This window comes from Lonchura striata, chromosome 26, assembly GCF_050655825.1.
Source record: "Lonchura striata isolate lonStrDom1 chromosome 26, ASM5065582v1, whole genome shotgun sequence".
Taxonomy (NCBI): Eukaryota; Metazoa; Chordata; class Aves; order Passeriformes; family Estrildidae; genus Lonchura; species Lonchura striata.
In genome coordinates this window covers 2,260,394-2,285,782 of record NC_140728.1, presented here as the reverse complement: position 1 = coordinate 2,285,782, position 25,389 = coordinate 2,260,394, and the positions used below count along the sequence as shown (strand labels likewise).

Genomic DNA, 25,389 nt, shown 5'->3' with positions numbered 1-25,389 from the left:
CACCTCGGGCTCTGTGCCCCTGCCACCCTGCTCCCCGCCACCTCTGTCCCCTCTGTGACCCTCCTGCACCCTGGGGTTGCTTTCCCCAGACTCTGCCCTTGCAGTTGCAGCCTCAAGACTGGGCACTCTGCCTTGGCTTACTTTGGGCTGCAGCCACAAAAATACCTCCAAGCTGACCCAGTCCCTTATCCTGGCATCCCTCCTGTTCTCTGTCCCCTCTCTGTCCTTTCTGTCCCAAACTCTGCCCACTGACAGCTTGGCCCTGCATTGCTCAATTTATTTTTCCCCTCCCTGGCCACTTCCCACAGGATGCAGGAGAGCGGATGGAGCAGTTTGGAACAGTCATTGCAGAAAAAAAGGCAAAAAAAGGTGAAGGAACAAAGAAAAAAAAAACCAACAAAAACAAAATCTGGAACAAGGAAAATGTACATATACCGAATAAATCAAGCAATCTGCCCTCACTGCTCTCTACTCATGACTCCTCAGCAAGCGACCACAGTGGGGACTCTGAGCCTGGGCCACCCCCCAAGTGCAATTCCTGAAAGTACACAGCTCAAGGAATCCCCCACAAAACCCAGCCAGAGATGGAGGCATCCCAAACCTTTCCCTAAACAAGACACTTCCCATGCAGGGTGGGAAGGGAGCACCTGGGCACTGCAGAGGGCCATCAGCCTGATTACAAGCATGGTATCTTTTTAAAAAGTATTAAAAAAAAATTTAGTTTTCATTAAAAAAAAAAAAAAAAAAAAAAGGTAAAAAAGGAGCCATAAACCCCCATGGTTTGCATTGTCAATGCCCTCATGCCCTCACTGCCACTGTTCCCAGTGCCCCAGCTGGGCGTGGAGAAGGAGCATCCCTGGGGGGTGGCAGTGTCCCCCTCCTCCACTCTGCCCTGCCCTGCACGTCCATCCCCACGTCCTCCCTGGGCCGTGCCACGCGGTGCCAAGGCTGCTGTCGCTGCTGTGCCCATCAGTTTCAGACCTGGCACGGTGCTGCATCCTCCTGACCGTCAGTGCTCGCTGCCCTCCTCTCCACTCAGGACTGGGGCCACTTCTGAGCGAGGCTGGGGGTGGAAGGAGGGGTCGTCCTCTGCTCCAGCATCCTGCTGTGCTGCTGCTGGCACGGGGGATCCTGGCCTTCATCAGCAACACTGAGGGCTGCTCTCTCCCTCTCCAGTGCCAGATGTGGGTTTCCTTTCTCCCTACACTTCCTTTCCTATTCTTCTTGTCTTTTTCTTTTTTCTTCCTTTTTTTTTTTTTTTTTGGTAATTTTGTTTATTTATTAAAAAAAAAAAGAAAAAGAAACTGTTCCTAAGTAGAAAACATCTGCGATCACAAGTCAGTCATTTTTGGCTATTGGTTTTTCTTCCTCCTCCTTCTTCCTCCTGTCTTCAAATGACTTCTCACGAGGCAACAGGCACGGGTGGCATTTCTGCACAGCCCCCTCCCTCCCCTGCACGCCCCTCGTGCCCCTGCCTGTCCCCAAGGGCCCCTAGTCCTTGACCAACTTGTACACGTGGTGCTGGGCGCCGTGCTCGCTTGTGGACACCTCGAAAACGAAGGCAATGCAGAGCAAGGTTTCCTGGGTATCCCTGTTGGTAACAACCTGCAGCAGAGCAGAGGGTGTTAGGGGAGTGCTGTGCCCATGCTGTTATCTGGGGGGGTTGCATGGGCTCAGCCACAGCCACTTCGCACCATGAAAAGATTTGCTACCCGTTATTCAATTTAATTGCACCATCAAGACTTGCTACCCAGTTTTAGGGATGTTGCACAGGCTCAGGAACAGCCCAAACTGCACCACCAAAAATTTGTTTGGGGGAGGTCACATTGGCTCAGGCCCAGCCACTGCATTTGCGCCACCAAAAAACTGCTACAGATTATTTGGTGAAGTCAAACAAACTCAGGCACAGCCAATTTAATTGCACCCTATTTTGCTCCCTATTATCTGGAAGATTTGTCCAGTTTTGGGCACGGCCACTTTGTTTGCAGCACCAAGATCTGCTGCCTGGAACTCAGGCTCTGCGTGGGCTCGGGCACAGCCAGGTCTAAGCAGAGCCAGCAGGGTGGATGCAAGTGTGAGCTCCACACTCCTGGTGGGACACACCGCCTGGAAAAGGAGGGGAGGTACCTGCAGGATGGTGAAATTCTCCAGGACACTGTTCATCATGTACTTCTCTGGGAGGTGCTTGAGTTTGTGGATGAAGTTGATCATGTACTCGCACATGGGAGACCGGTGGATGCGGTAGACGAACCGGCCGTTCTCCAGCCGTGCATACTCCGTCTGCAGGGGACAGCCAGGGTGAGCAGCTGTCCCATGGCTGCTGGTGCCCAACTGGCACATGACAATGTCCCCTCCACTCCACCCATAAGCATGGTATAGGCACCCATGTGTCCTACACCCAGCTCTGGGTTTTTTTCCATCCCAGGACCCACCGTGCACCAACCCTGACCCCTTCCCGACCCTGTGGGGCACGGAACTCACCTCCACCTTCTCCACGACCTGCTTCCCAAAGGAGCACACCTTGGTGGAGACTGTGATGGTCATGTTCTCTGCACTGCTGTACTGGCTGCTGACACCATAGAAGGTCCCTGGCCCGTCCTGGATCGTGCTGTTCAGATCCGCCTGAAGAGAGGAGAGGGACAGAGGCTCCCGTGAGGCACCACCACGCCCAGCTCTCGGTGGGGACGAGGGACACCAGCTTTCAGAGCTGCCCAGGATGCCGCAGCCCCAGAAGCCTGTAGCTCAAGGATGACCTGTTGGAACTCAAAATGTCTCTCAGACATTTTTAGAGGTTCCAGGCCTTGGTCAGAGGCATTCTAGACCCTGGCAGGCAGCTGCAAACAGCTGTGATTTTGAGTTTGAGCCATGGAATGAGTTACCAACTTTGGAGGTGGAACAAGCAGTCACAAAGGGTTAGATAGGATAGTAAAAGTAGTTACAAAACAGAAGGGAAATTTTTTAGTATTGTATAGGGGAGTTTTAGCACCTGTACAGGGGGGTGTTTACTTTGTGCATGGGGGTCAGAAGTTCTAAGATGGAGGAAAGTGGGCTGATCCTGTTCTTCCTCCTTCTTCTTCCTTGCCTCCATGTTCTCGGTGATGTTGGCATTCACAGATTGGTTTAGAGTAGAAAAGCACTTGGTAATATAGGTAGTAGGTATTGGGGAAAAACTGTAAACATATTATATGTAATATATCATATAAAAGATAGCAGCAGCCCTGGGTGGGGAGAGAGAAGAAGAAGACACCGGACAGTGAGGGTGTCAGGAGTTTGTGTGTCACAGCCACAGCCCGAGAACACAATCTGTTAGATAACTAGCAATAAACTGCCTTGAGACAGAACAAGAGGCTGCGGAGTTTTTCTTTGGAAGCTCGGGTTGGAGGAGAGACTTCACCACCACAAGAGACCCCAGACCAAGCCCAGGGTTCTCACAATGCCCCTCCCCACCCTAACCCTCCCAGCAGCATACCCAAAACTTGACGAGAAAGAAGGAGTTCTGGGGCCCACGCTCATAGAGCTCCTTGAGGCCGCCTTTCTTCTCGGGAAACTTGTCGTAGATCTGGCGGATGTCCACGGCCTCCAGCAGCGGGTCGCTGTACGAGGGGTTCGTCTGGCCGATGTGCACGAAGAGGTGTTTGCTGTACTGTAGGGAGCGGGGTGGGGACAGCAGCACGAGAGGTCAGGCGGGAGCGAGGTGCCACGGGGCACGGGGAGGGACGGGCAGAGCCCGGGCGGGCTGGCGGAGGGGACCGTTACCGTTTCGGCGTCCCGGGGCACCTCCATGAAGGCGGAGTACTCGAGCAGCCGGAGCTTGGCGGAGGCGATGGTGCGGTCCTGCCAGACCGGCACGGCCGAGGCAGCTGGCGGGAGCGGAGCCAAGGGCTCGTAACCTGGGCCGGGGGAGTGACACGGGGGTGGAGGGGCAGCCAAAAACCGGGGTGACCCCCCCCTGCAATGCTGCTGTCCCCACTGCATCCCCCACCCTCTCGTAGCGCCCAGCACAGCGTGGCTAAAACATGGGGGTACTGGGTGGGAAGGGGCTGGAGGGTCCTGCTCACTTTTTGCTGGATTTCAACCCAGGATTTTCCCCCATAGAGTTGGGGAGGAGACACAGGTAGGGGGCACCGTGCGTGAGAGGGGACAAATATGACCTGGCAGGGACACTGGGTGCCCTCCAAGGGGGTAAGGACGTGACTTACTGGCTAGTGATGGAGGTATGGGTGGCTGGATGGGGTAAGCTGGTTGTGCAAACGGTTTAATGCTGGAAAGGAAAAAGCATCATCAGGTTACCAAGCCTGGGATGCCCAGCCCCTTGCCAAGGTGGGGTCCTGCTGGTGCCAGGTGTGGAGGGGTCTGTACTTACTCCTGAGAGGGTCCAGGCTGTCCTGGGATAGGCCCACTCCAAAACTGGGGAAACAGCACAGGGAAGAGTCAGTGGTTTCTGACTCCCCACTCCTAACATTTCCTTCCTCACCTGCTGCAAACAGCAGGGAGCCCTGCATTGCCCCCACGGCTGAGAACTGCTGTTGAACATCCCCCTGCCCCGTGTGCAGCTCACAGTGTCCCCACCACCCCGGGGTGTCCCCATCTGGGGGCCGTGGGGCTGTCCTCACCCTGGGGGCAGCAGAGAAGACGGCCTGAGGAAGAGGAGGAGGGGGGCTGAGCTTGTTCTGCAGGACGCTGGCCGACACGATCTGCGCCGAGGACATGGAAGCCATGCTCTGCAGAGCCTTGTCCTTCGAGACCTGGTCCTGGGGGGAAAAGGGGGGACAGGGGGGAGCAGGGTTACAGGGGCAGACTGAGCTCCCTCATGCTCAATTCAAACATGTCTGACAGGTTTTGCAAAGCCAGCAGCCAATCCCACAGCCCAGCCAGGGACGGGTGCAGAGGCATCCTCCCACCCCCTCTCAAACATTAATGAACAGCTGAAGCTTGCCAACATCCTCTGGGCAAAAGCTGACGGGTCTGGAAAATGCCCCCTCCCACTGCTGCTGGTGGCCCTCCCTCCTTGGGGATGGCCCCTCCATTGGAGAGGGCATAATGCAATGGAGAACAAAAGGAATTTCAGACTCAAGCTCAACTTACCAAGTTCATGGCCTGTCCGCAAAAGAAAGGAAAAAAAAAACAAGGTTAGAGTGTCATGGGAACCTTTGGGTACTCTGTACACTTCCCCTGAGTCAGTGCTGGTGTCAGCTGGGGCAGAGTTAATTTTCTCCATGGCCCAGGCATGGGGTGGCATGAAGAGAATTAACTCTACCCCAGCTGAAACCAGCAGAGCTGGGTATCCCCCACCCTGGCTCATCACCACAGCCCGACCTGGGGAGTGAAGCCCCTGACCTGGCTGGTCACCAGGGGAGGCACAAGGTGGCCACTGATACCCAGGCTTAATCCCACCAGGAATGGGATGCCAAAGCCTCCCACCCATTCTTTGAAGAGGTCACTGTGGTGAGTCAGGCCTGTGCCTTTCTTGGCTTTTCAAAATCCCCTACAGCCTCCTCAGAAGCCCCCAGTGCTGGTGGCTGGGGCACGGAGAGGAAGAGCTGCTGGGATGCCCTGGGACGTGGGCACCAACTCCCCCTGTGCTGTGTGTGCACTGACAGAGGAGACCAATCGTTTTTTCCTTTTGCTCCAAAAGTCACAGCACTGCTGGGCAGGAGCTCCAGGGCTCCCAGGTCCTGCCTGCAGCAGGGCTGCTCCTCCACCTGCATTGCTGGGACACGTTCATGCTGGTCCCAGAGCACACCCTCCCTCTGCTTTCCCTCTGAACTTTCCCCAGGGATCAATGCTTCATTTATTTTCACCTGGGGCAGGGCAGGAGGGCAGGCGTGCAGCCACACGCCGGGAGCACGAACACACACATGACTGCAGCTCAAAAATACAGATACTGCTTGTGGCTGCAGCTCAAAAATACAGATACTGCTCGTGGCTGCAGCTCAAAAATACAGATATTGCTCATGGCTGCAGCTCAAAAATACAGACACTGCTCGTGGCTGCAGCTCAAAAATACAGATACTGCTCGTGGAAGTGTCTTCATCCCACAGGACAGTGCTGGCTGAGGGCAGGGGGCTGCCTGCACTGATCTTGAGAAGGAATGTTCTGTATCCTCCCAGTATTGGTCAGGGGGATCTCTGCCCTGGCTGCTCCATGCCAGAATCCTTCAGGCAGCAAGGCTGGAGATGGAGAGCACAGCCATAGACCCCTGGGGTAACTCCTGCCTCCAGTTCCCCCTTGCTCTGCACTGTGCCATGTGGCAAGGAAATATTTTATATTTTTTTATATTTTTATTTTATTTTATTTTATTTTATTTTATTTATTTTATTTTACTTAATTTTATTTATTTTATTTTATTATTTTATTTTATTTTATTTTATTTTATTTTAATTATTTTATTTTATTTATTTTATTTCTTATTTTATTTTATTTTATTTTAATTTTTTTAAAGGCTTCTGCTGCTGTTGACCCTGCTGCCTGCCCCCTCACTTCCCCAACTGCTCCTCTTGGGGCTGGAGACTGGGTTTAAGACATACAAGCCCAAAGGAGCATCCCAAAATAAGGTTCAGATGCTCTCCCTGGATTCTCCTAGCAGACCAAACCCTGGTCTGGTGGTGGGAGCCCTCCTGGCATCCCTCTCATGGGGCACTGGGGCTCCTGCTGAAGGATTTGGGGGACATGTCTTGCTGGGCTCCCAGGCAGCACAAGCTGGAGTTTGTTGTGAAAGCTTTGAGGATGAAAATGCTCCAGCTCTGGCAGTGCCCCTTGCTGCCAGCTCTGCCAGCGGCCTGCACTGCCAGCCTCAGTGCTGGAGATGGACACAGCAGCAGGACAGGGGCACCTGGTGATGCCTTTGGCACCTCAAGGTCGGCAAGGCTGAAAGATTTCCTGGGCTCCCACTCCCACAGCGAGGCAGCAAATCACCCCTGGAGCCAAGGAGCTGCTCCCTGCTGTGACAGTGCAGAGATTAACTGGGGCACATGGAAGGAGCTGGCTGTGCCCAGGAGGTGACTGTGCACTGAGGACCTCTCTGTCCCCCACCTGGCATCAAGCAGGGCTTGGTCCTTTGGTGATGCCCTCAGTCCTGGTCATGCCCCTCCATCATCACCCTCCCCGCTGCCACCACAAAGTTTGGTGGGAACAGTTATGGAAAGGTTAGTTGGGCTCCAGTTAGGAGGAAGGAGAGAAGGAAGGAAGAAAAGAAAAGCCAACCAGAAAAGAGAACGATCAATTTTTTTTCTCACTTGGCTCCCTTGGCTCCTGGCACTGTGGCCTCGTCCCCAGCAGCATGGCCCCAGCTGGACCTGCTGCCACTCACATACATCCCTGTGGTGCCCCTGGGCTGTGCTCACACCCTGGTGCATCACCCTGGGCTGGCAGCCTGAGGGGACCCCTGGGCCCCCCACATCACACCAGAAGCTGTTCTGAGCTGGGGCAGGCTCCCTGGTGGAGGGGAGTGGGCTTTGCACAGCTTGCCTGAACCCCACTGTGCCTCACTGGCTGCCCTGGGGGGCCCTTCTCCTTGTGGGAGAACCCCTGATGGCCCAAAAAAGGGAGCAGCCCTCACACATCACCAGAGGAGGGTTTAAACCCACATCTCCCCATGGCAGAGCCCTCGCCTGGATGCAAAGGGGGATTTTGGCACCAATTCGCCCTCCTGGAGGAAAGGGAAGGGCTCTGCTGCCCCTCCTTGCGCTTCTCTCGGGGCATCCCACAACGACGCCTGTGAAAACCATCTGACCCAAGGAGCCAAGTGAGGGGGAAGGAAAATAAACACCAAAAAAAGAGAGGTAAAACAGGAAAGCAAGCAGCACACCGCAGAGCCGAGTGCGTTAGTCGCCAGCAGGCGGGGGCCAGGCGAGGCAGGGCGTACCTTCAGCTTGGACTGAATCTCACGAGATTTCCGTCGGGCAAGAACCTGCAAGTGGCTAGAGACCTGCAGAGAGAGAGCAGAAGGAGAGGGGGAACAGCAGAGCCGTCAACCAGAGGAAAGGAGGAGGAAGGAGAGGGGCTGCCCATGCTCACAGAGACACCGCCGCGGACACCTGGGCAAGGGCGCCAACGTACCTTGATGCCAACCTGGTACTCCCGCACCTTCTTCCGAGCTAGAACCTGTATGTGGCTGGACACCTAGCGCCCGCCACGCCGTTCGGAAAGGAAAACACAGAGAGCGTGAAGATCCGTTCCCCCCGCGGGCGGGCTGCCGTCCCCGGGCCTACGGAAACGGGGGAGCGCTCTGGCTGCTCCCGGAGCTGCTGGGCGTCCTGCACCCGCCAAGAGCTGCAGGAAGGAAAGCTGTGGGGCACCCCGCTGCTGCTTTGTGCCCACCCCAGGCTGGGGTGGAGCTCCTTGGTGTAAAGCTGCTGCAGTTGAGAGGGTCCCCGTTTACCACCTCTTGGGGACAGACAGACCCTGCCAGCACCGTAAGCCTGGCAAGTTGGAGGTGCCCCGGGCCTGCAGGTCCAGGAGGGACTGGCACATTGTCCCAGGGCTCATGCATGTGGGAAAGGTGAGAAAAAAGTTGGGGTTTTGTGTCCAGGCCCCTGTAAGAGCAAGACCTAAAGAAAAGGGGCTGATGTCCAGGCAGTAAAGGCACAGCGTGGCTGAAGGGCCATCCACAGGAAGGTGGGTGTCCACACGCTCACAGGGCTTCAGGGCAGATTTTGGCAAAAATCTGCTCCCACCAGTGCCAGGCTGTCCAAGAGGAGACAGCAGGCTGCCCAGGAGATGACTGCACAGTGGGATCAGTGCTCTGAGTGCTCTCTCCCACGGTTTTCCTGACTCCCCCCAGAACACTGCATCCTTCCCCCATGGAGGGGGGTCCACTTAAGTCTTTAAGCCAGAAATGAAGTGCTGCTTGGCACTGGTCTGAACATAAAACCAGTGGCCAGACCCTGGTCCCTCTCTTTTCAACTTAAGTCCTGGAGGAATGACCTCTGCAGTATCTGGGGACCAGCATCCCTCTCTTGTGGGGACTTGTGGCCTGGGACAGTCCCAGAATAAGTGTCCCAAACCCAACCATCTCCCTGTGGTGGGGGATGCTCCCAAGCATCCAAGGCCATGGGCTCTGCCTGGATGGGTGGCCTGGCTCCCAACTAGGGGCCACCAGGAGGGAAGAGCCACTGGACTCATGACAAAGGGACAAGTCCCATCGAGGGCTGCAGCAGGCCACTCCTCAGACAGGTTTGGTAAAACAAAGGCTTGCAGGGACCTCTGTGTGCTCCTGCCCTGCCTGCATCCCTGCCTGTCCCAGCATCCCACCAGGCAGGGCAGTGAGAGCAGGGCAAGGGCTCTGTGGTACCTCCAGCCCCACCAGGACCAGCACCACAGCTCCACACAGCCGGTCCCTGACCCGTGGCTGGCATGGGGATGCCTTGCTCCCAGCCCATGGGGTTTGCAGTGCCTTTGCTGTGGCACCTGGCACAAGTGGCACAAAGCCTGGCAAGGGGCAGAGATAGGAACAGTCCCCAGATCCAGAAGGCGCAGCAGAGAGACCCATGCAGGCACACACAGACACACACACACTGCCCAGAGAGACTCTGAGGGCTCCTGTCACCCAGAGGTGCCCCCAGCCAGGCGGGGGGCCCGGGTGCTGCCTGCCCCCACACCCCCAGTTTCACGGCATCCTGGGACTGAGGAAATCCCAGGGGTTTTGTGCTCACAGATGAAGCTCTTTGCAGAGGATGGGGAGACCTGCTGGCAGCAGCAGTGGCTTGAGGAGGGGACACAGATGATGAGCATGCAGCTGGACATCCGCTCCCCCTCGGGCTTACCTGGCACCGCCTCCCACCCCGCCCCAAGACCACCCCAGGAGAAAAAGCAGAGCAACGCCTCACCTGCTTCCTCGTCCGTGTCTTCCCCGTTCGCAGCTTGATGTAGCGGGCAATCAACTCGTTACGCCCTGCGGGCAGAGCCTGGGGTCAGCCCCGGCACACGAGGGGCATCAGCCCCAGGATCCCCGCGGGGCATCAGCCCCAGGGCCCCCGGGGGATATCAGCCCTAGAGCCCGTGGGGCATCAGCCCCAGACCCCGAGGGGCATCAGCTCCAGGATCCCTGGGGGGCATCTGCCCCAAAGCCCGCGGGCATCAGCCCCAGAGCCCGTGGGCATCACCCCCAGAGCCCCGCGGGCATCACTCCCGGACCCCGCGGGCATCACTCCCGGACCCCGCGGGCATCAGCCCCGGTACATGGGGGGCATCACCCCCAGAGCCCGCGGGCATCAGCCCCGGACCCCGCGGGCATCACCCCCGGACCCCGCGGGTATCACCCCCGGACCCCGCGGGCATCACCCGCGGACCCCGCGGGCATCAGCCCCGGTACATGGGGGGCATCACCCCCAGAGCCCGCGGGCATCACCCCCAGAGCCCGCGGGCATCACTCCCGGACCCCGCGGGCATCAGCCCCGGACCCCGCGGGCATCACCCCCGGACCCCGCGGGCATCAGCCCCGGTACATGGGGGCATCACCCCGATCCCGCGGGCATCACCCCCAGAGCCCGCGGGCATCAGCCCCGGACCCCGCGGGCATCACCCCCGGACCCCGCGGGCATCAGCCCCGGTACATGGGGGGCATCACCCCCAGACCCCGCGGGCATCACCCCCAGACCCCGCGGGCATCAGCCCCGGACCCCGCGGCCCCCCGGCTGCCGAGGCCGGCGCCGCCAGGAGGTGGCGCTGCCGCGACAGCGTCGGGGCGCGCTGGGGGAGCCGGGGGCGGCCGGGCCGGGCCCGGGCAGGGCTCCCCCGCACAGGTCACAGGTTCGATACCAGCCGCGGGGTCCGAGCGGGGTGGCGGCACCAGGGACCCCCCCGCAGCCCTGCCTCAAAGCACAGCGCCCCTCGAACCCACGGCAGAGCCCCCAGCAGAGCCAGCGAGCGCACCCCGGGCATCCCTGCCCGCAGGGGACGCGGGCTGGCCCCCCACCCCCGGCACCCCGCTTCCCGTTCACAAGCCGGGCTGGCCTTTCCACCAGTATTTCCTAACGTCCTGGTCTAATTCGAAGCAGAAGTTGCTTTTGCGCCACATTTCGGGGGCCAGCTGTGGCCAATCTACGTTCAAACGTCAGAGCAGCTGGGAGCTTTCTTCTCCCGGCCCCGGCCCCCGCCGCCCCCCCCGCGCACGGGGGCAGCCAGGCACGCCAGATTTATTTTAATGGACCAGATGGTCGCGGTTGGAACTTGTCGAAATGCCCTTGGAGCGGGTTTCGGCTTTAAAAGAATAAAAAAAATCCCTTAAAAAAAAAAAAAATACACCCACCCCCCCGCCCTCCTCTTCCAGCCCCATTGGCCCCTTCCCAGCCCCACAGCAACTGGGCCCTCCTGGGGGACACACACATGGGGACAGACAGGGCCAGGTGCCACGCAGAGACAGCTGCCCCTTGGGTGCCCGCGGCAGGCAGGAGCTGTGGGTGGGTGACAATGGGGGTACCCCTTGCACAGCCAGAATGGCACCCCGGTGTCACCCTGAGGCACAATTCCCACCCTTCCTGCCTCCCAGCCCGTGCTGGCTCCCTCCTTAGCACCCAGCAGGGGCCAGGTCTTCAAGGGTGTCCTTTAAGCCAGGTGAGATGACACCTGCAGCAGGGACCCTGCTGCTGACCCCCAGTTTGGGGGTACGCCTTCAAAACCCCCCTCTGCACGCCCTGCTCCTGAGTCCCATCCTCTGCCCCCCATACCCTGCCCGTGGGAATGAAATAGGGGAAAAAGTACTGGAAAGAAATGTGGGGCCTTCCTGGAGTTGGTGAGCCACTGCCGCCCTAGTGCCCAGCATGCAGGGCCAGCATCTCCTGCACCCATCCTGCCAAACACCATGCCCAGGGCTGCACCCTCACACCATCCCTGTGCCCACGTGCCCTGCCCCTTGTCCCCTTCCCTGTGATTCATCAGGACCGTGCCATTCCCTCCGAGAGGGCACGTCCTCCTCCAAATTACCACATTCCCCAAATTCCTCTCCCCTGACACCACCACGTGAACCAGTTGGACAGGCTGGGTTAAAAATAACCCGAGCCTAGCAAGGCCCAGGGTGCCCGTGCTGGGTCCTGGCTCCCCAGCTCCCACCTCGCTCTGCCACCCCCACAGTGCTGGCACCAGCGTGCCAGGGGCTGGCACCGCCATGGGCACCCATGGGACCCCCAAAAAGAGGGGTGCTGAAGGAGAGCAGAGGCACTGGCACACCATTATGCTGCCTGCTGGCATTGCCCGTGCTGGCAGTGCCCCTGGCACGCTGGCTAATGCCAGCCAGGGGTCCCGGGGGTCCCAGTGGGGAGGTGCTGGGGAAGGTGGGGGGAGATGAAAGGCCGGCAGGGGCTGCTGCCTCTTTAAGCAGCTGCCAGATGTCTCTGAAAGGCTGGAAAAACCGGTTGGGGCGTGCTTCGAAGGGCCAGGCTCCCGGCGGCACTTCAGCTATTCCCAGAGAAATCCAAAAAATGCATAGGCTTGGGAAGCCCTGTGCTCCCCCGCCTCCTCCTCACCCCGCTCCTCCAGCAGCCCCGATGCCGTGGGTTGGGGGCCCTGGCAAATGGGGTGGCACAGGTAGCTGGCACGGGTGTGGGGACAGTGGCAGAGTGCTCTCCAGCAAGCCTCGTCCCTTTTGCCCCTCTCCAGTGGCGCTGGGGGAGCCATCGCTGCGACAGCAGCATCCTGGGCAGGTGTATTTTGGAGGCTGGGGATAGAGATGCCAGCCCTGGTCCTGTTGTCACCATGGGGTGCTGGTAATATGGCAGCCTGCTCCTGACTTTGTGGTCACTGGCCCTTGGGGGTGACATCATGGGATGTGCAGGGCAGGAGGTACCAGTCCCTCCCCTGGCAGGGACAGGAGTTTTGGGAGACACTGGAAATGAGGCCGACACTCCAAAATCATCCCCCCAGCGGGACTGACCAGCCCTGCTGCCACCAATGAAGTCACCAAAAACTGAGCAGGGTGCGGGTGGCTCGGGGTGGCTGAGTGACCCTTGCCACAGGCTGCTCTGGCCACCAAGTCCGGTCGGGGAAGGTTTGGGGAGCGCTGTGGAGGCACAGGGGAGCAGGAGGGCTGGGGCTGCCCTGGCCCCGCAGTCCCGCGCCCGCTCCCTGCCCGACGGCTTCACCAAACCAGTCGGTCCGGCAGGGCCGAGAGAGGGAGGGAGCGGGAGGGAGAGCCAGGGCAGAGGGAGGGGACACAGGTCACCGCCACCTCCCCAGTCCTGCTCCAGGATGAACCCGAGCCAGCTGCTTTCGGGGCTGGGGGATGCTCGAGGGCGATGCCCCAGCATGAGTTTGGGGCAGGAGGTTTTTCAGCTCAGCCCTGGCCGGCAGCGCGGTGCCTTGGCGGTGCCTCCATCACTCACCGTACATCTTGCCCTCATCGGAGAGGATGATTTTCCTCCGGCCGCAGGGTGGGTAGATCGCCAGCGCCTCCTGGAAGCTCTGCTCGATGTCTGGACTCCACACTCCCTCGGCATCATTGTCCAGACTCTTGTCCATGCCGTCCTGGCCATCTTCCCGCCCCTCCCCAGGGCTGCCGCTGGCGTTCCAGCTGTTGGACGCTATGGTGCTGGCTGCTCTGGGCTCCGACCCTGAGCCCCCACGGATATGGGACAACCTGCTGGGACACAGGGGACACCTGTCAGAGCCAGGAAGCCTTGCTGGGGCATGGGGTGCAGTGGGAGCACGGGGCCAGGTCCGTTCATGGCCCTAGCCCTGCTCTCACTTGCACCCAGAGCAGCATCTCGTTGTAGGGCATCAGACACACAAACAGGCTTTCCTTGGGGGCAGAACAAGATTTCTACGAGTACTCCCAAATCCAAGCCACAAGTGACCACCCAGGATCCACCCAAATAAAGTTTGGGAAGAAAACTGTCCCCAGCTACTGTATTACCCATACAAGGAACTTGGGCACATGCTGTTTATGGCTGACACCTCGGGACAGGGTGGCAGCAGCCCCACAGCCTGTGAACCCTGACGCTGCACCAGTACCCACTGCCAAACAGCAGTCTCCTTGGGCAAGCTGGCCCAAAAAACATCCCTAGGCCCCAAAATCCCGGCTCCACCATGCCTGGCAAAGGCAGAGCTGGGATTTGAAGGGAGATGCTGAGCAGCTCCAAGCCAGACCCCACTAATGGGAACCAGGTGGCTGGAGCAGTCCAGCAGCCCTTCCCCTGGTACCAGGAGAGGCCCCCCACCCTGAGGATGCTCAGCTGGGGCCTCGAGCCCTCCCCAGCTGGTTGGGTGATGCTGGGGAGCCTTCAATCCTCCTCCTCTTCCTCCTCCTCTTGCCCAGCTCCCAGCGCAGCGTTTCAGTGTTTTGCAATAACATGTTTGGCGGCAGCTGCCGGCGGTGGGAGCGGAGAGGTGTCTCCTGCGCCGCCGCGCTTCCCGGACGGGCTGGGAGTGTACAAAGGTCTCCAGCACAGACATCTCCTTTTAAAGGAACTGCTGAGCCCGCTGGCTCAAGTGCGCTGCGAGGCCTTGCTGCTTTTTTTTTTTTTTTTTTTTTTTTTTCCTTTTATAAAAAAAGAAACTTAGCCCCCCCATCCCTCCTCTCCCTCGTCGCGATGTGATGTCAGCCCCTCCGGTCCCGCCGCCCGTCCCTGCCCGCGTCCCCCCCGCCGCCGCTCCCCCTCTTGCCGAGCGCTGTGGCCAAATAAGGAGAACTGGATTGTAGGATGGAGCCAGCCGGCCAAGGCAGGGATGGCGGCAGCGCTGCCGGACGGGCCAGCGGCACCCCGGCTGTGCCCGCTGCCGGGGGCTCCGTGGGGCAGCCCCCGCAGGGATGCAGGCTCCAAACCCCGCCGGGTTTTGGGGATGGGAGGGCAGGGGAGCAGCGGGACCAGGCACGGCACGGGGACAGCGGGGTTGGATATGGGGACAGCCCAGGGGACCCTCACTCGCCCCCAAAGCCCAGCAAGTGCATCGGGGCTCTGTCCCAGTGGGGCACCTACATCGGGGTGCAATGCCTTGGTGCTGAGCCCTGGATGCTTCACAGCAGCCTGAGACCCCCTGGCAGACCAGGACCCCCAGACATGGGGGAACCTGAGGCTCCTCAGCTTCTGCAGCAGCCCAAGGCCCTGCAGCCCCCAAAGGCCTCAGTGGTCTCAGACCCCACAGCAGCCCCGTGACAAACCCAGACCCCTCAGCACGGTGGCAGCTCAGGAACCCCCAGTGTCACAAAACCTCAGTGTCAGGAACCCTGCAGGCCAGTGCCAGCCCAGGAGCCAGCAGAATCCCCCGGGGCTGGCATCAGCTCACCCTAACAGGGGAAAGGCCCAAGAGCTGGTGCTGGAGGGTAACTTTATAGAGACCCACTGGATTCCCTGGCCTCCCCAGCTGACGGGTGTTTTGGGGCCCAGGGAAAAGATATAGGGCTGAGAGCAAAACCAGCTCGGGGCTGGCTGCACCACCGCAGGCAGCGTGCCCGGTGCCCTGGGTCACCGTGCCAGGCACTGTCTGCACAGGCAGGGTGACACTGACCCCACACCCTGCCTGTGACATACGTGTCCCCCTCCCTTGGAGGTCCCCAGCCCCCTCCCAGCCCACTCCCCCTCCAGCAGGGAAATCCCAGCCCAGCCTTTCCAGGGAAGCTGGGAGAGGAGGGAGGGTGATGCTGGGGCCCCGGCCAAGGTGCGAGGAAGCAGCTCCTCCTCCTTCTCCTCCTCCACCGAACCTGCTTTTGGCCAGGCGAACATTGGATTTCCTGGAGGGAGGGTGCATGCACCGCGCTGACGCAAGGCACGGCCGAGCGCTCCACCCTGCCCTTACAAAACACCAACAACAGCAGCAATTAGGGAACCGGCACGGCTGGACGGCCTGCGGACACCCTGGCCAGACCTGCTCAGCACAGGCAAGGGGACTGGACCAGCCAGAAAACATGTCACCAGCTCCTGCCTCCCAGCTGCTCCCCAGGGACCAGGGCTGGAAGACCACCACTCCCACAGCACAGGCATTTTGGGGATGCCAGGACCGCTGAGCCACATCCCCAGGGGATGCTTGCCTACTCTGAGGATGCTCACACGAGTGGGGATGGTCACTGGTACCCAGGCCAGGAGGGTGTCCCCACTTCCAGCTCACTCGCCCCTGACACCCTGAATCTGTGCGGGGCACACGCTCCAGTCTGCAGCTTCAGAGGGTGATGGAGGGGGCTGCACCCTTGTGAGGTCCCCCCGTGGTGCCCACAGCAGGCAGGGGAGGATGCCCCCAGGGCAGCCCTTATCTAAGGCTGCCCAGGAGACTGGGATGGTGTTCCCAGGGCTCCCAGAGCTCGGTCCCAGCACCACGGGCAGGGGACATGAGGCAAACCTGGGGCTTGAGCAGGCAGCGGGGCTGCAGGCAGCCACTCAGTTGAGGGAGCTCCTTGGGGCTGGGGACCCTGCTAAAGCTACAGAAAACCTCCTAAAACCCTGCAAAAGCAAAGGGGGACACAAAGAGAGAAGGGCATATAAGAAATGGGTGTTTTGTGAGGGAAGGAAATACTTTGGAGGCAGTGATGCAGTCAGAGAAGCACCGTGGGCACCCTGTGAGTGTCAAAAGACAGGAGCAAGGTGCTGCTGGATCCAGCACAACCAGCTGCGATAGGGATCGGGGTCAGGGATGTGCAGGGTGGCACAGGGGAGAGCACCTGGGGCTGGGGACATTGTGACATGGGCAGAGGTGCCCATCACTCCCACAATGCCCCCGTGCACCCAGACCTCATCCTTGAGCCATGCTGCCAAGCTGGGGGACAGCATATTCCTCTTTCCCAGCATGGTCAGCCCCAAAAGCATCATCCCATCTGGTGCACCATGAGGCACACCTCCAGCAGCCCTTGCACTGCCCCAAACCCTTCTGCCCTGCCCAAACTGGGACAGGGGTGGTGGCTGTTGTCACAGCTTCTCCTCAAACCACCTGGATTGGAGGGCAAAGTCACCAGCACTCGCTTCACAAGGGGGATTGCAGCACAGCACATCCCCAGCTGGCACTATCCAGAGGGACAAGGTGTGGGGCAGAGCAGCCCCAAGGACCCCTTCTTACCTGGGGCAGCCTGTGGCAAGGGACATTGGGACAAAAAGACGCTGCAAAGGTGCTGGGGACACTGCGAAGGCAAAGAACCCTGCAAAGACAGGGAGGGGGGTCCAGCTGCATCCTGGCTCCATCCCGCCTCCCCGTGCAGGGGGCCCAGGGCAATCCAGCCCTTCTCCCTCCCCCCTGCACCCAGACCCCACGGCAAAAGGATAAAAGTTCATGACAAGCCTGGGCAGGATCAGCACAGAGCAGCTCAGCCCCGCACCGGCTCGGTGCCGCCTGCACCAGCCCTGTGGGGGAGCATGGGGCTGCTGTCACCCCCTCCCTGCCACCGTGACTGATGGCACCCGCACTCTGGAGGTGAGGGGGACACGAGTCCCCACCCTCCCTGGTGCTGAGCGTGCAGCCCCTGCCAGGGACTGCTCTGTGAGACCTCAAAGCTGGACACCCAGCTCCTGTGTGTCCTGGCACACTGGGGCTCAGCGAGGGCACAGCTGGGGCCCTGACACTGGCACTGATTTGTAGGCAGGCAGAGGATTTTCCTCATTTCAGGCAGGGGAGTGCTGGCTGGGGGCCCTGTCCCTGCTCCTGCCTGTCCCCACCTGGTGACACGGCCAGGAGGAATGCTGCCCACACGGTCACAGGGCCACCAGCTCTGCAGAGCCCCTGCAAGGAAACCCAAAAGCTGTGGAGCTCCTGGGGGACACCAGCAAGACCACAACACACCAGAGAAGACGTTGCCGTGCCCACGGCAGCGCACAGAGTGGGATGCTCTTGGCCCTGCCAAGGATGACCCTGCCTCTCTTCACAGGAGCCCCACACCCCTGGCACCCTGCCCAGGGACCCTTTGGGAACACCGTGCCCCATTCCTGCCCGGAATCACCATCCTGGCTGGCCCATGGCTGTCCCAGGGACTGGCAGAGCTCACCCAGGCGGGTGGCAGCGGCTGAGGGCGGTGGCAGGAGGTTTGTTTACACTGTGCTCCTGTTCCAAACAGCTCTCAGGCTGCGCTGAGGGATTCCCTGGCTCGTGCAGGAAAGGGTGGCCACCCTGCTCTCTCCCACCCAGGTTTGCACCTCTCGACCGGCCACGTCCTCTCTGACGGGTCCCCCTGGCACAGTCTGGGGACGCAGCTGGTGGCAGAGCACCAGGCCAGCTCCCCGTGAGACAACCCAACTAATTTCCTCCCCTGTATCACTTCCTGTCCCTTCCGGCTTGGCGGGCGGCTCAGGAAGCAATCGGAGTGAGGAAACCGCAGGAAGCCACGTGGCAGCATCCCACCAGGGTGGGAAGAACTGCCAGGGCTGCCCCAGGCTCCCCATGCCCCCCAGCTCCAAGGGGTCCCCTAGCTCCCAGCAAAGCCCTGAGCTGGCAGGGATGTGGCTGCTCCTTGCTCAGCCGTGCGAGGCTGAGGGATGCTCAGACCCCTCATCCCAGGGAGCTGTGGATGAACAAAGAGAAAACGTGAGCGATTTGCTCCAAAAACATTTGGGGTAGAGAGGAGGAAGGGGATGAAGCAAACCCAGGGCACAGCTCCCTCCTAATGGCAGAATCACGGGCATCCAAACCAACCCCTCCATCCCCTCCTTCTCTCCAGTCCTGGCGGGGTGGCACAGCTGGGTTTCGGTTTCTGGAGGACCTGAGCCGGTTTTGCTCGAGTTTTCAGGCTCAGGACCCGAGGGCAGAGGACAGACGGACACTGTAACCCGGCGTGCCTCCCTGGCCCAATTACGCTGCCCTGCCCAGCCAGCACGGGGCGTTTCACCCAGCAGCGCATAAATAGAAAGCTTTTAGAGCATTAATTGCTCTCTGTGTTATGAAACGAGCTGGATGGAAACAACAGGGTTGGAGTTGCCTGCTGGGGATGGGCCACCCCCATGCTGTCCCGTGACACCCCCAGTGCTGGTAGCCCATGGCACAGCCGGTGCTGGACACAGCAACCATTGGGGACTGCTGAATTTGCCAAAATATATCCATCCCAGGATGTCTTCTCCTCAACATCCCCCGTAGATGAGCTCAGGGTGACCAACAAGTCCCAAGTCCTTGGGGATTCCCAGCTTGTCCCAAGGGAAAGCCAAGAGTCTCTGGTGTCAGGGGGCACCAGGGAAGCTGGGTCAGGCAGTTCTGCGCCTGCAGTGGGACAGTGTCCTACCACTGGGGCCAGCCGGGCATCCCAGGGACCCCAGCAGCCCTCTGTCCTGCTCCTAGGAGGAGAAATGCCTCCACAGAAGAGCTCCAGGTGCTGTTGACCCCATTTTTATGCCATTGCAGCAGGGCCAGGGAAAACGTCTCCCAGGGGACACTACCAGGCAAGGAGGAGGAGGAGGAGGAGGAGGAGGAGGAGAATGAGGAGGAAGGCTGCAATGAATTTCACACCTGCCCCCAGCTGCCTCCTCCCCCGTGAAACCCAAGCCTGCCCAGGCAGCAGCTGTACCCACTGCCCGCCCTGTGGCACCCGCTGCCACACAGCTCCCAGCCAGAAAAACCCCGTGGGATGGGGGGTGTGAGAACTGACTGGGGGGGATCAGCTCCTGAGACACCAGGCAGAGCTGTCAGGCATTGCCACCCCAGCCGAGACACGGAGATGTTCCTGGCTGCCAGAGTCTGACACGGAATGTGACACTGCACTGTCACCCAGCCACTGGCACCCTGTGAGAGGCATGCCTCCCTGCCCTCCAGCTCGAAGCAGTGCCCAGCTGAGGTCCTCCAGGAGCTGCAACAGCAGGTACAGGCTGCCCTGCAACAAACCCATCAGTGACTTATTCCCAGAAAGGGCTATTTTGATTTAGCACCATTTTACTGCCATCACCCCAGACAAGTCCCAGTGAGCAAATCCTTGTGCTTGCCAGGAGCGTGCTGGGAGCCCGTGGCAGCTCATCGCCTTCTCCCAGCATCTCCTGCCACGGCCCGAGCCGAGAGCTGGAGACGGGCACAGCGACTCCAGCTCCTGCAGATTGAAAAATTGCTCTGGAATCCTCGGGGAGGAAAATTGCTAAAAATACATGAAGGCGGTATTCTTGGTAAAAGAAGGAGCTCCAGCAAGGAGCGTGGCCCAAGAGTGCCAGGGAGCCCAGCAGAGTGTGTTAGACCCCTGCCCAGCACGCTGATGTCCAAACACCGCAGCTGGACCCTGACAACTCTGCAGTGCCACCCATGCAAGGCTGCAAGGGGACACGGCATCCACCCCATGCAAGAGCTGGAGCCCAAACTCGTGCCAGAGCTGGGCACAGGTGCTGGCAAACACAGAAAGCAGAACCCTGCCCAACTCATCCGCCAGCACAAAGCCGGGCAGGGAGAAGCGGGGTCTCGGACCAGACCTCTCCCGGACTGTGAAGTGCCCAGATCTTCCTGCTAATAAAAACCCGACGCTCGGTTGGGTCGGGAGCTCGCATGCCTGCGTGCGGGTGTGCTTCTTCCTAAACCCGAATTGCCTAAGCAGGCGGGGGGGAGGCAGGAGCTGGCTGCCTCTGGGGGAAGGGCGGGCGGCGAGGAGCTGGCATGGGAACGGCAGCCCATCCTCCACGCACCCGCGTCTGTAAACTTTGAACATCTTCCGGAGAGAAGTTAGTGGCTATTGTGAACAGCTGGATCTAATTTTACGAGGAGCGAGGAGGAGACAGTTGTGGGGAAATAATAAGGCTTGGCGCTCACAGGCGAGGATCCCCGAGCCCGGCCAGCCTTCCTGCCTCCGCCGGGGCAGCGCTGGCGAGACGGTCACGGTGAAACTGAGGCACGGAGCAGCGGATAATGCCACCCGGGAATCTGGGGCTTTGCCCTTGAGTGTTTCCCCGGGCCCACCGGGGCACGGCTCTTCCTCGGAGCACCAAACTGGTTGCCAGCCCCACGGCAGCATCCTCAGAGCCACGCTCACCCAGCGCTCACTGTGGATGCTCGTGGGTACCGCGGTGCGAGTGCGACATCTCCCTCCAGCCGGCTGCTTCCCCTGAGGCTCTGCCCACCTCCTAAAATTAGCTGCGGCCCCGCTGTCCCCTCCCCGGCCACCCCCCGCAGCCCGGGGAGCTCTGCCAGCACACGCTCCGGGTCCGTCCCGGTCCCCCGGTGGCAAAGGGGGAAGGGGGATCCAGCAGCCTCCTCCATCACTCACACCTCGCTGCCACCCGCAGCCAGCGCCTCCCGGGAGCGGCGCGGTCACCTCGGTGCCTCCGGCTCGCAGAGTGTGCCCGAGGGTGAGCTCTGGGTCGGATTTATAGAGGAGAGACCCAGCACAGCCTGCGACACACCCAGTGCCCCGCTGGGAGGTGGCAGAGGTGGGCACGCTGGGTTTCCGTGCTGCTGTTGTCCCATGGCAGCGTAACGGGGGGATGCTGAGGGTGTTGGAGCATCACATCTGTTTGGGACAGGATGGGGGGACGAGTTCCATCGGGATTTGTGTTGCCAGGATGGGACGTGCCTCGTGCGATCACCGCGTCCCCAAATCCTTCGCCCGCAGGTACAGCTGCACCAGCGTGGAGCCCTGTGTGAACGCTGTCACCACAAAGCCACCGACCCCAAGAACGGGACCGTGGGGTTCACGGCCTGTCACCTCCAAAGGGCTCGGCCTCATGGGCTCATCAGGAAACCCTGCCACGAGCTGCACGGGGAGCCCAAAGTGGCACCAGCACCGCACGGCGCCCTGCTCCCACCACCACGGCCAGGCCAGCGGCTGACCGGCACCACGAGGAGGTTTTCCCGGGGCCCCTCGCTCCCATTTCACAGGCGGGGAAAGCCGAAGCAGCGGGAGCTGCAGCAGCATGTCCAGACCCGCAGCGGGATCCGGACGTGCGTTATCGCGCGGCCGGGGCCGCTCCTGCCGCGTGCCCGCTGCAGGCTGGTGCGGGGCACGGGGCATGGCCCCGCCGGCTCACCCCATCATTACCTTCCCTCCCTCCCTCCAAAAAAACATTTCATAAGTCGCCACGTGATGGTGGCAACAGCGAACGCCCATGCGCTTCAGGTGTCTGCCCCAGCCACAACACGCAGGTGCCTGGGCTTGGCCCCCACCCCAAATATCACCTTGGACAAACAGCTGAGAAGGTCAGGGCACGGCCTGGCCGCTCGGCAAATCCCCCGCGGATGGAAGCTCCCAAAATCAAGGGTGGTGGATTCCCATCCACCACTGGCGCTCAAGGTGATGTAAACACTGTGGCCACCCCACCAGCCTCTTGCCATAGCCATCAAGGATTTAATGAGAGAGGGAAGCTCCTAGAGATGGGAGATTTTTTGGAAAGCATCCTTCCAGTTCAGTGATGGATGGAGAGATTCCAACCTCACAAAGAGCCTCAGGATGGCTCTTGCCACACAAATCCCAGCAGCACCCCTGGTTAGGGTTTTGCTGCCACTTCTCCCCTCTTCCCCTCCATTTTCCACTCCCACAGACAGAAGAAGAGTTACGAACACAGGAAAACATATTTTACCCCCCAACAACAGCCCAAAATTGCCCATTTAATGCCATTTCTGGCTGCTGCATGCCTGCACCCAGTCTCACCACCGAGCTCACCTGCCACCAGCCTCGTGCTCTGTGTGTGTTTGATGGGAGCTGCGCGGTTACTTGCTTTTTAATACATTAATTATAGCTGATTACTGCTGCCACCCCCACCTCCTCAGTGCCATGACCTGCTCGCACACCGCCAGGAAAAGGCTCCTTCCTTCGGCACAGCGCCAGGGCCACCGGGACTCGCCTCCCAACCCACTTGGTGGTGGCAAGATGGGGATTAAACGGCGATTAAGAGGAGATGCTGTTTCTGATATCATGATAAACAGCCACCGCATGGCATGGCAAATGGATGCACGTCCCTTTTATTGATGGAGCTGGAGGATTCTGCTTTGGAGGAAAGGGATTTTAGATGTGGGATGACTGCTGGAGGGTTATGCTGTCCAAAATGCCCTGGTTGAAACATCCTCTTACTCTGAGCTGGCGGGGGCTGCACCCCAGTGTTGCAGCCACCTTGGGCAGGACAAGACTCCTTGAAATACCTGGGTGCCATTTATAGAAGGTGGCTAGACCCGCTGTTTTCAAAGGGTTATTCCTGTCAGAAAATCCAGTGTGGTGCCAGCCACATGCCCACCGTGGGGAGATAGCTGGGTGCTCAAGGTCCCTGGGGATGGCAATGTCCCCCTGTGTCACCCAGCTGTGAGGAGGAGCCCCTCACCCCACAGCCATCTGCAGCCTCTTCCCGTGGGAATGCTGACCCTGTAACACCCAAACAGGGTCAAATCCAGTGCCTTCTCCCCATGGGACAGTCATGCTCATCCTCTCTGGTGGGGAAGTGCTGGGGCACTGCCACAGTGACCACCAGCTGCCCTGTCACCAGGGTCCCAGCCCCCCTACCCATTTCTCTTCTGGCTTCACCACCGAGTGACCTCGGCAAGCCCTCACCCCTCAGCCGCTTTGGGGTCTCTCTTTCCCCCAGTCTTGAGGGAAATGACCCCCAAGGGCTGTGGGCTGTGAGGCCACAGAGGCCCCAGTGCCAGTGGGTGCATCAGGGCTGCATCAGCCTGGCAAACCCCAACTCTCCACTCAGCATCACGAGCGCTCCAGCACCGGGGGGAGGTTGGCAGCCGGGCTGGCAGGGCCCCCCAGGGTGGCCGGGCACTGCCAATGCCCTGACTCACGACACGCACGTACCCGCGCGGGGTAAAGCGATAGGAGGGGAGCGAGGATGCCGGAGCCCAAAATACCCCGGCGTGCCTGACACAGGAGATTATCGCTTCGCTGATGGGACCATCGCCCAGCCCGGCTTGTCCCGGCTCCCTGCAAAGCACCAAAACCCCCCAAAATCCCAGCCTTCACCTTTCCCCCTGCCACCCCATGCCAACCACCCAACAGTAGTGAGCAGCTGCAGGGTGGCCGCCACACCAGCCAGGCCACTGGTATCATTTCCAGCTGGTTTCTCCCCAAACTGTTTTTTTCCTCAGTCAGTAGAAGCCAAATGTGTTGTACAGGGCCTGAGCAGTTTCGGGGGGTTGGAGGTGGGTAGCTCTGCAAGGGCTTGGCCGTATTTTCCTCCCAACGGGGTTAAGGGGAAAAAAAACAACACCAAACCCAAGGAGGGTGTAAAAATAAAACAATAATAATAATAATAAAGATGACACACTGCTGAAAATTATACATCTAATTGCCGCCTTGTTAGCAAAGCACCCCTATGACGAGGCACAAAGTGTTTAGCATACAGTCAGTGCACGATCATCCCCTACATGCGTGTGACACACATGTAGCGTGACACGCGGGTGACCCCGCACCTCACCCGGGACCCTCCCCGCCGCTTCCCCGGGGGGCTTCGGCCGGGGCGGGCAGTCCCCGTCCGCGGCGAGCGGCGCCCGCCCCGACCGCTCCCGACGTGCGGGCACAGAGCCCCTTTGTCACCCGGGGATGCTGCCCCGGGGACCCGGCGGGCACCGGCGCGGGGGCAGCGCAGCCCCGACGGGGCGGCAGCCCCGGGACCCGACGGGGGGAGCGAAAAGAGCCGGGCCGTGCCCCGCCACCAGCGCACAGCCCATCGCGGAGAGCCCCGGGGGGAGGCACCGAGCGGGGCCGGTGCGACCCCGCCGCCATCCGCCGGGGCTCGGGGCAGGCGGAGGGCTGCGGGCCGGGAGGAAGGAGGGGCTGGAGGAGGAGGAGGCGGAGGAAGGGGGGTTGGGAGTCTCTTCCCGACGAGCGCTTACCTGCTCCGTGCTCCGGAGGGGCTGGGCCGGCCGCGGGTGCCGGGAGCGGGGCCGGGGCCGGAGCGGGGCCGGGGCCGGGCCGGGCCGGGGCGGGCGGCAGGAATGCGGGGAGCGCGGCGGGCTCCCGGTCCGCGCACGGAGCCAGGCGCAGGGACGGGAAAGTTTATGCGAGGGAGGAGCGGAAAGTTGGGAGTCAATCAGGAGGCGGCGGGGCCGGGCCGGGCCTCCTCCTCCTCCCCTAACCTCCTTCTCCACCTCCTCCTCCTCCTCCTCCTCCTCCTCCTCCTCCTCCTCCTCCTCCTCCTCCTCCTCCTCCTCTTCTTCCCGGCCTTTCCTCCCGCCCGACCCTCCCGACCTCCCCGTCGGGGCAGTGGGGACGCGGGACTTCCCTTACACAGGGAGGTTTATTTTTTGGGAAAGGGCAGCCCTGCAGTTCAGCTCGGCCTGGGTTATGGGAGCGCCCTCTATGAGCCTTCCTCACCTTCCTCCTCTTCCTCCTTCTCCCGCCAGCATTCCCCGGATGCGGCCCTGGGATGCGGCCTTTGGCCAGGGCATGCAGGTGCTGCTGTCCCGTCTCGTCCTGTCCCGTCCGCAGCCAGCCAGGGTCACCCGTGCACAGCTTCATCCCCTTCTGCACCTCTTTATCGCCCTCTGTGCTCACCTTCATCCTCCTCTTCCTTCCCATCCTGACATCTTCATCCCCCTCCAAACACCCTCATCGCTCTCCTCATCCTCACACACACACACACACACACACACATT

The 25,389-nt window shown here is 60.5% G+C and overlaps 1 protein-coding gene across 10 annotated transcripts; it reads right to left on the bottom strand.

The window, feature by feature from the left end:
- Positions 1 to 1,229: 1,229 nt before the first annotated feature.
- TEAD3 (TEA domain transcription factor 3) lies at positions 1,230 to 24,762 on the bottom strand. 10 transcript variants are annotated; one of them, XM_085561144.1, is made up of 14 exons: positions 24,628 to 24,761; positions 13,317 to 13,570; positions 9,828 to 9,892; positions 8,059 to 8,121; positions 7,865 to 7,927; positions 5,086 to 5,097; positions 4,614 to 4,751; positions 4,364 to 4,407; positions 4,200 to 4,261; positions 3,757 to 3,890; positions 3,470 to 3,643; positions 2,482 to 2,622; positions 2,128 to 2,280; positions 1,230 to 1,605 (listed from the first exon to the last, which is right to left on the bottom strand). In XM_085561144.1, exons 2-14 carry the CDS (start codon positions 13,450 to 13,452, stop codon positions 1,492 to 1,494), a joined length of 1,299 nt encoding a protein of 432 aa, XP_085417270.1. In that variant the 5' UTR covers positions 13,453 to 13,570; positions 24,628 to 24,761; the 3' UTR covers positions 1,230 to 1,491. The 10 variants fall into 10 exon arrangements, with proteins under 10 accessions (XP_085417270.1, XP_085417273.1, XP_085417271.1 ...); XM_085561147.1 differs by having other exon boundaries at positions 3,757 to 3,860; XM_085561145.1 differs by having other exon boundaries at positions 13,317 to 13,573; positions 24,628 to 24,755.
- Positions 24,763 to 25,389: the final 627 nt, after the last annotated feature.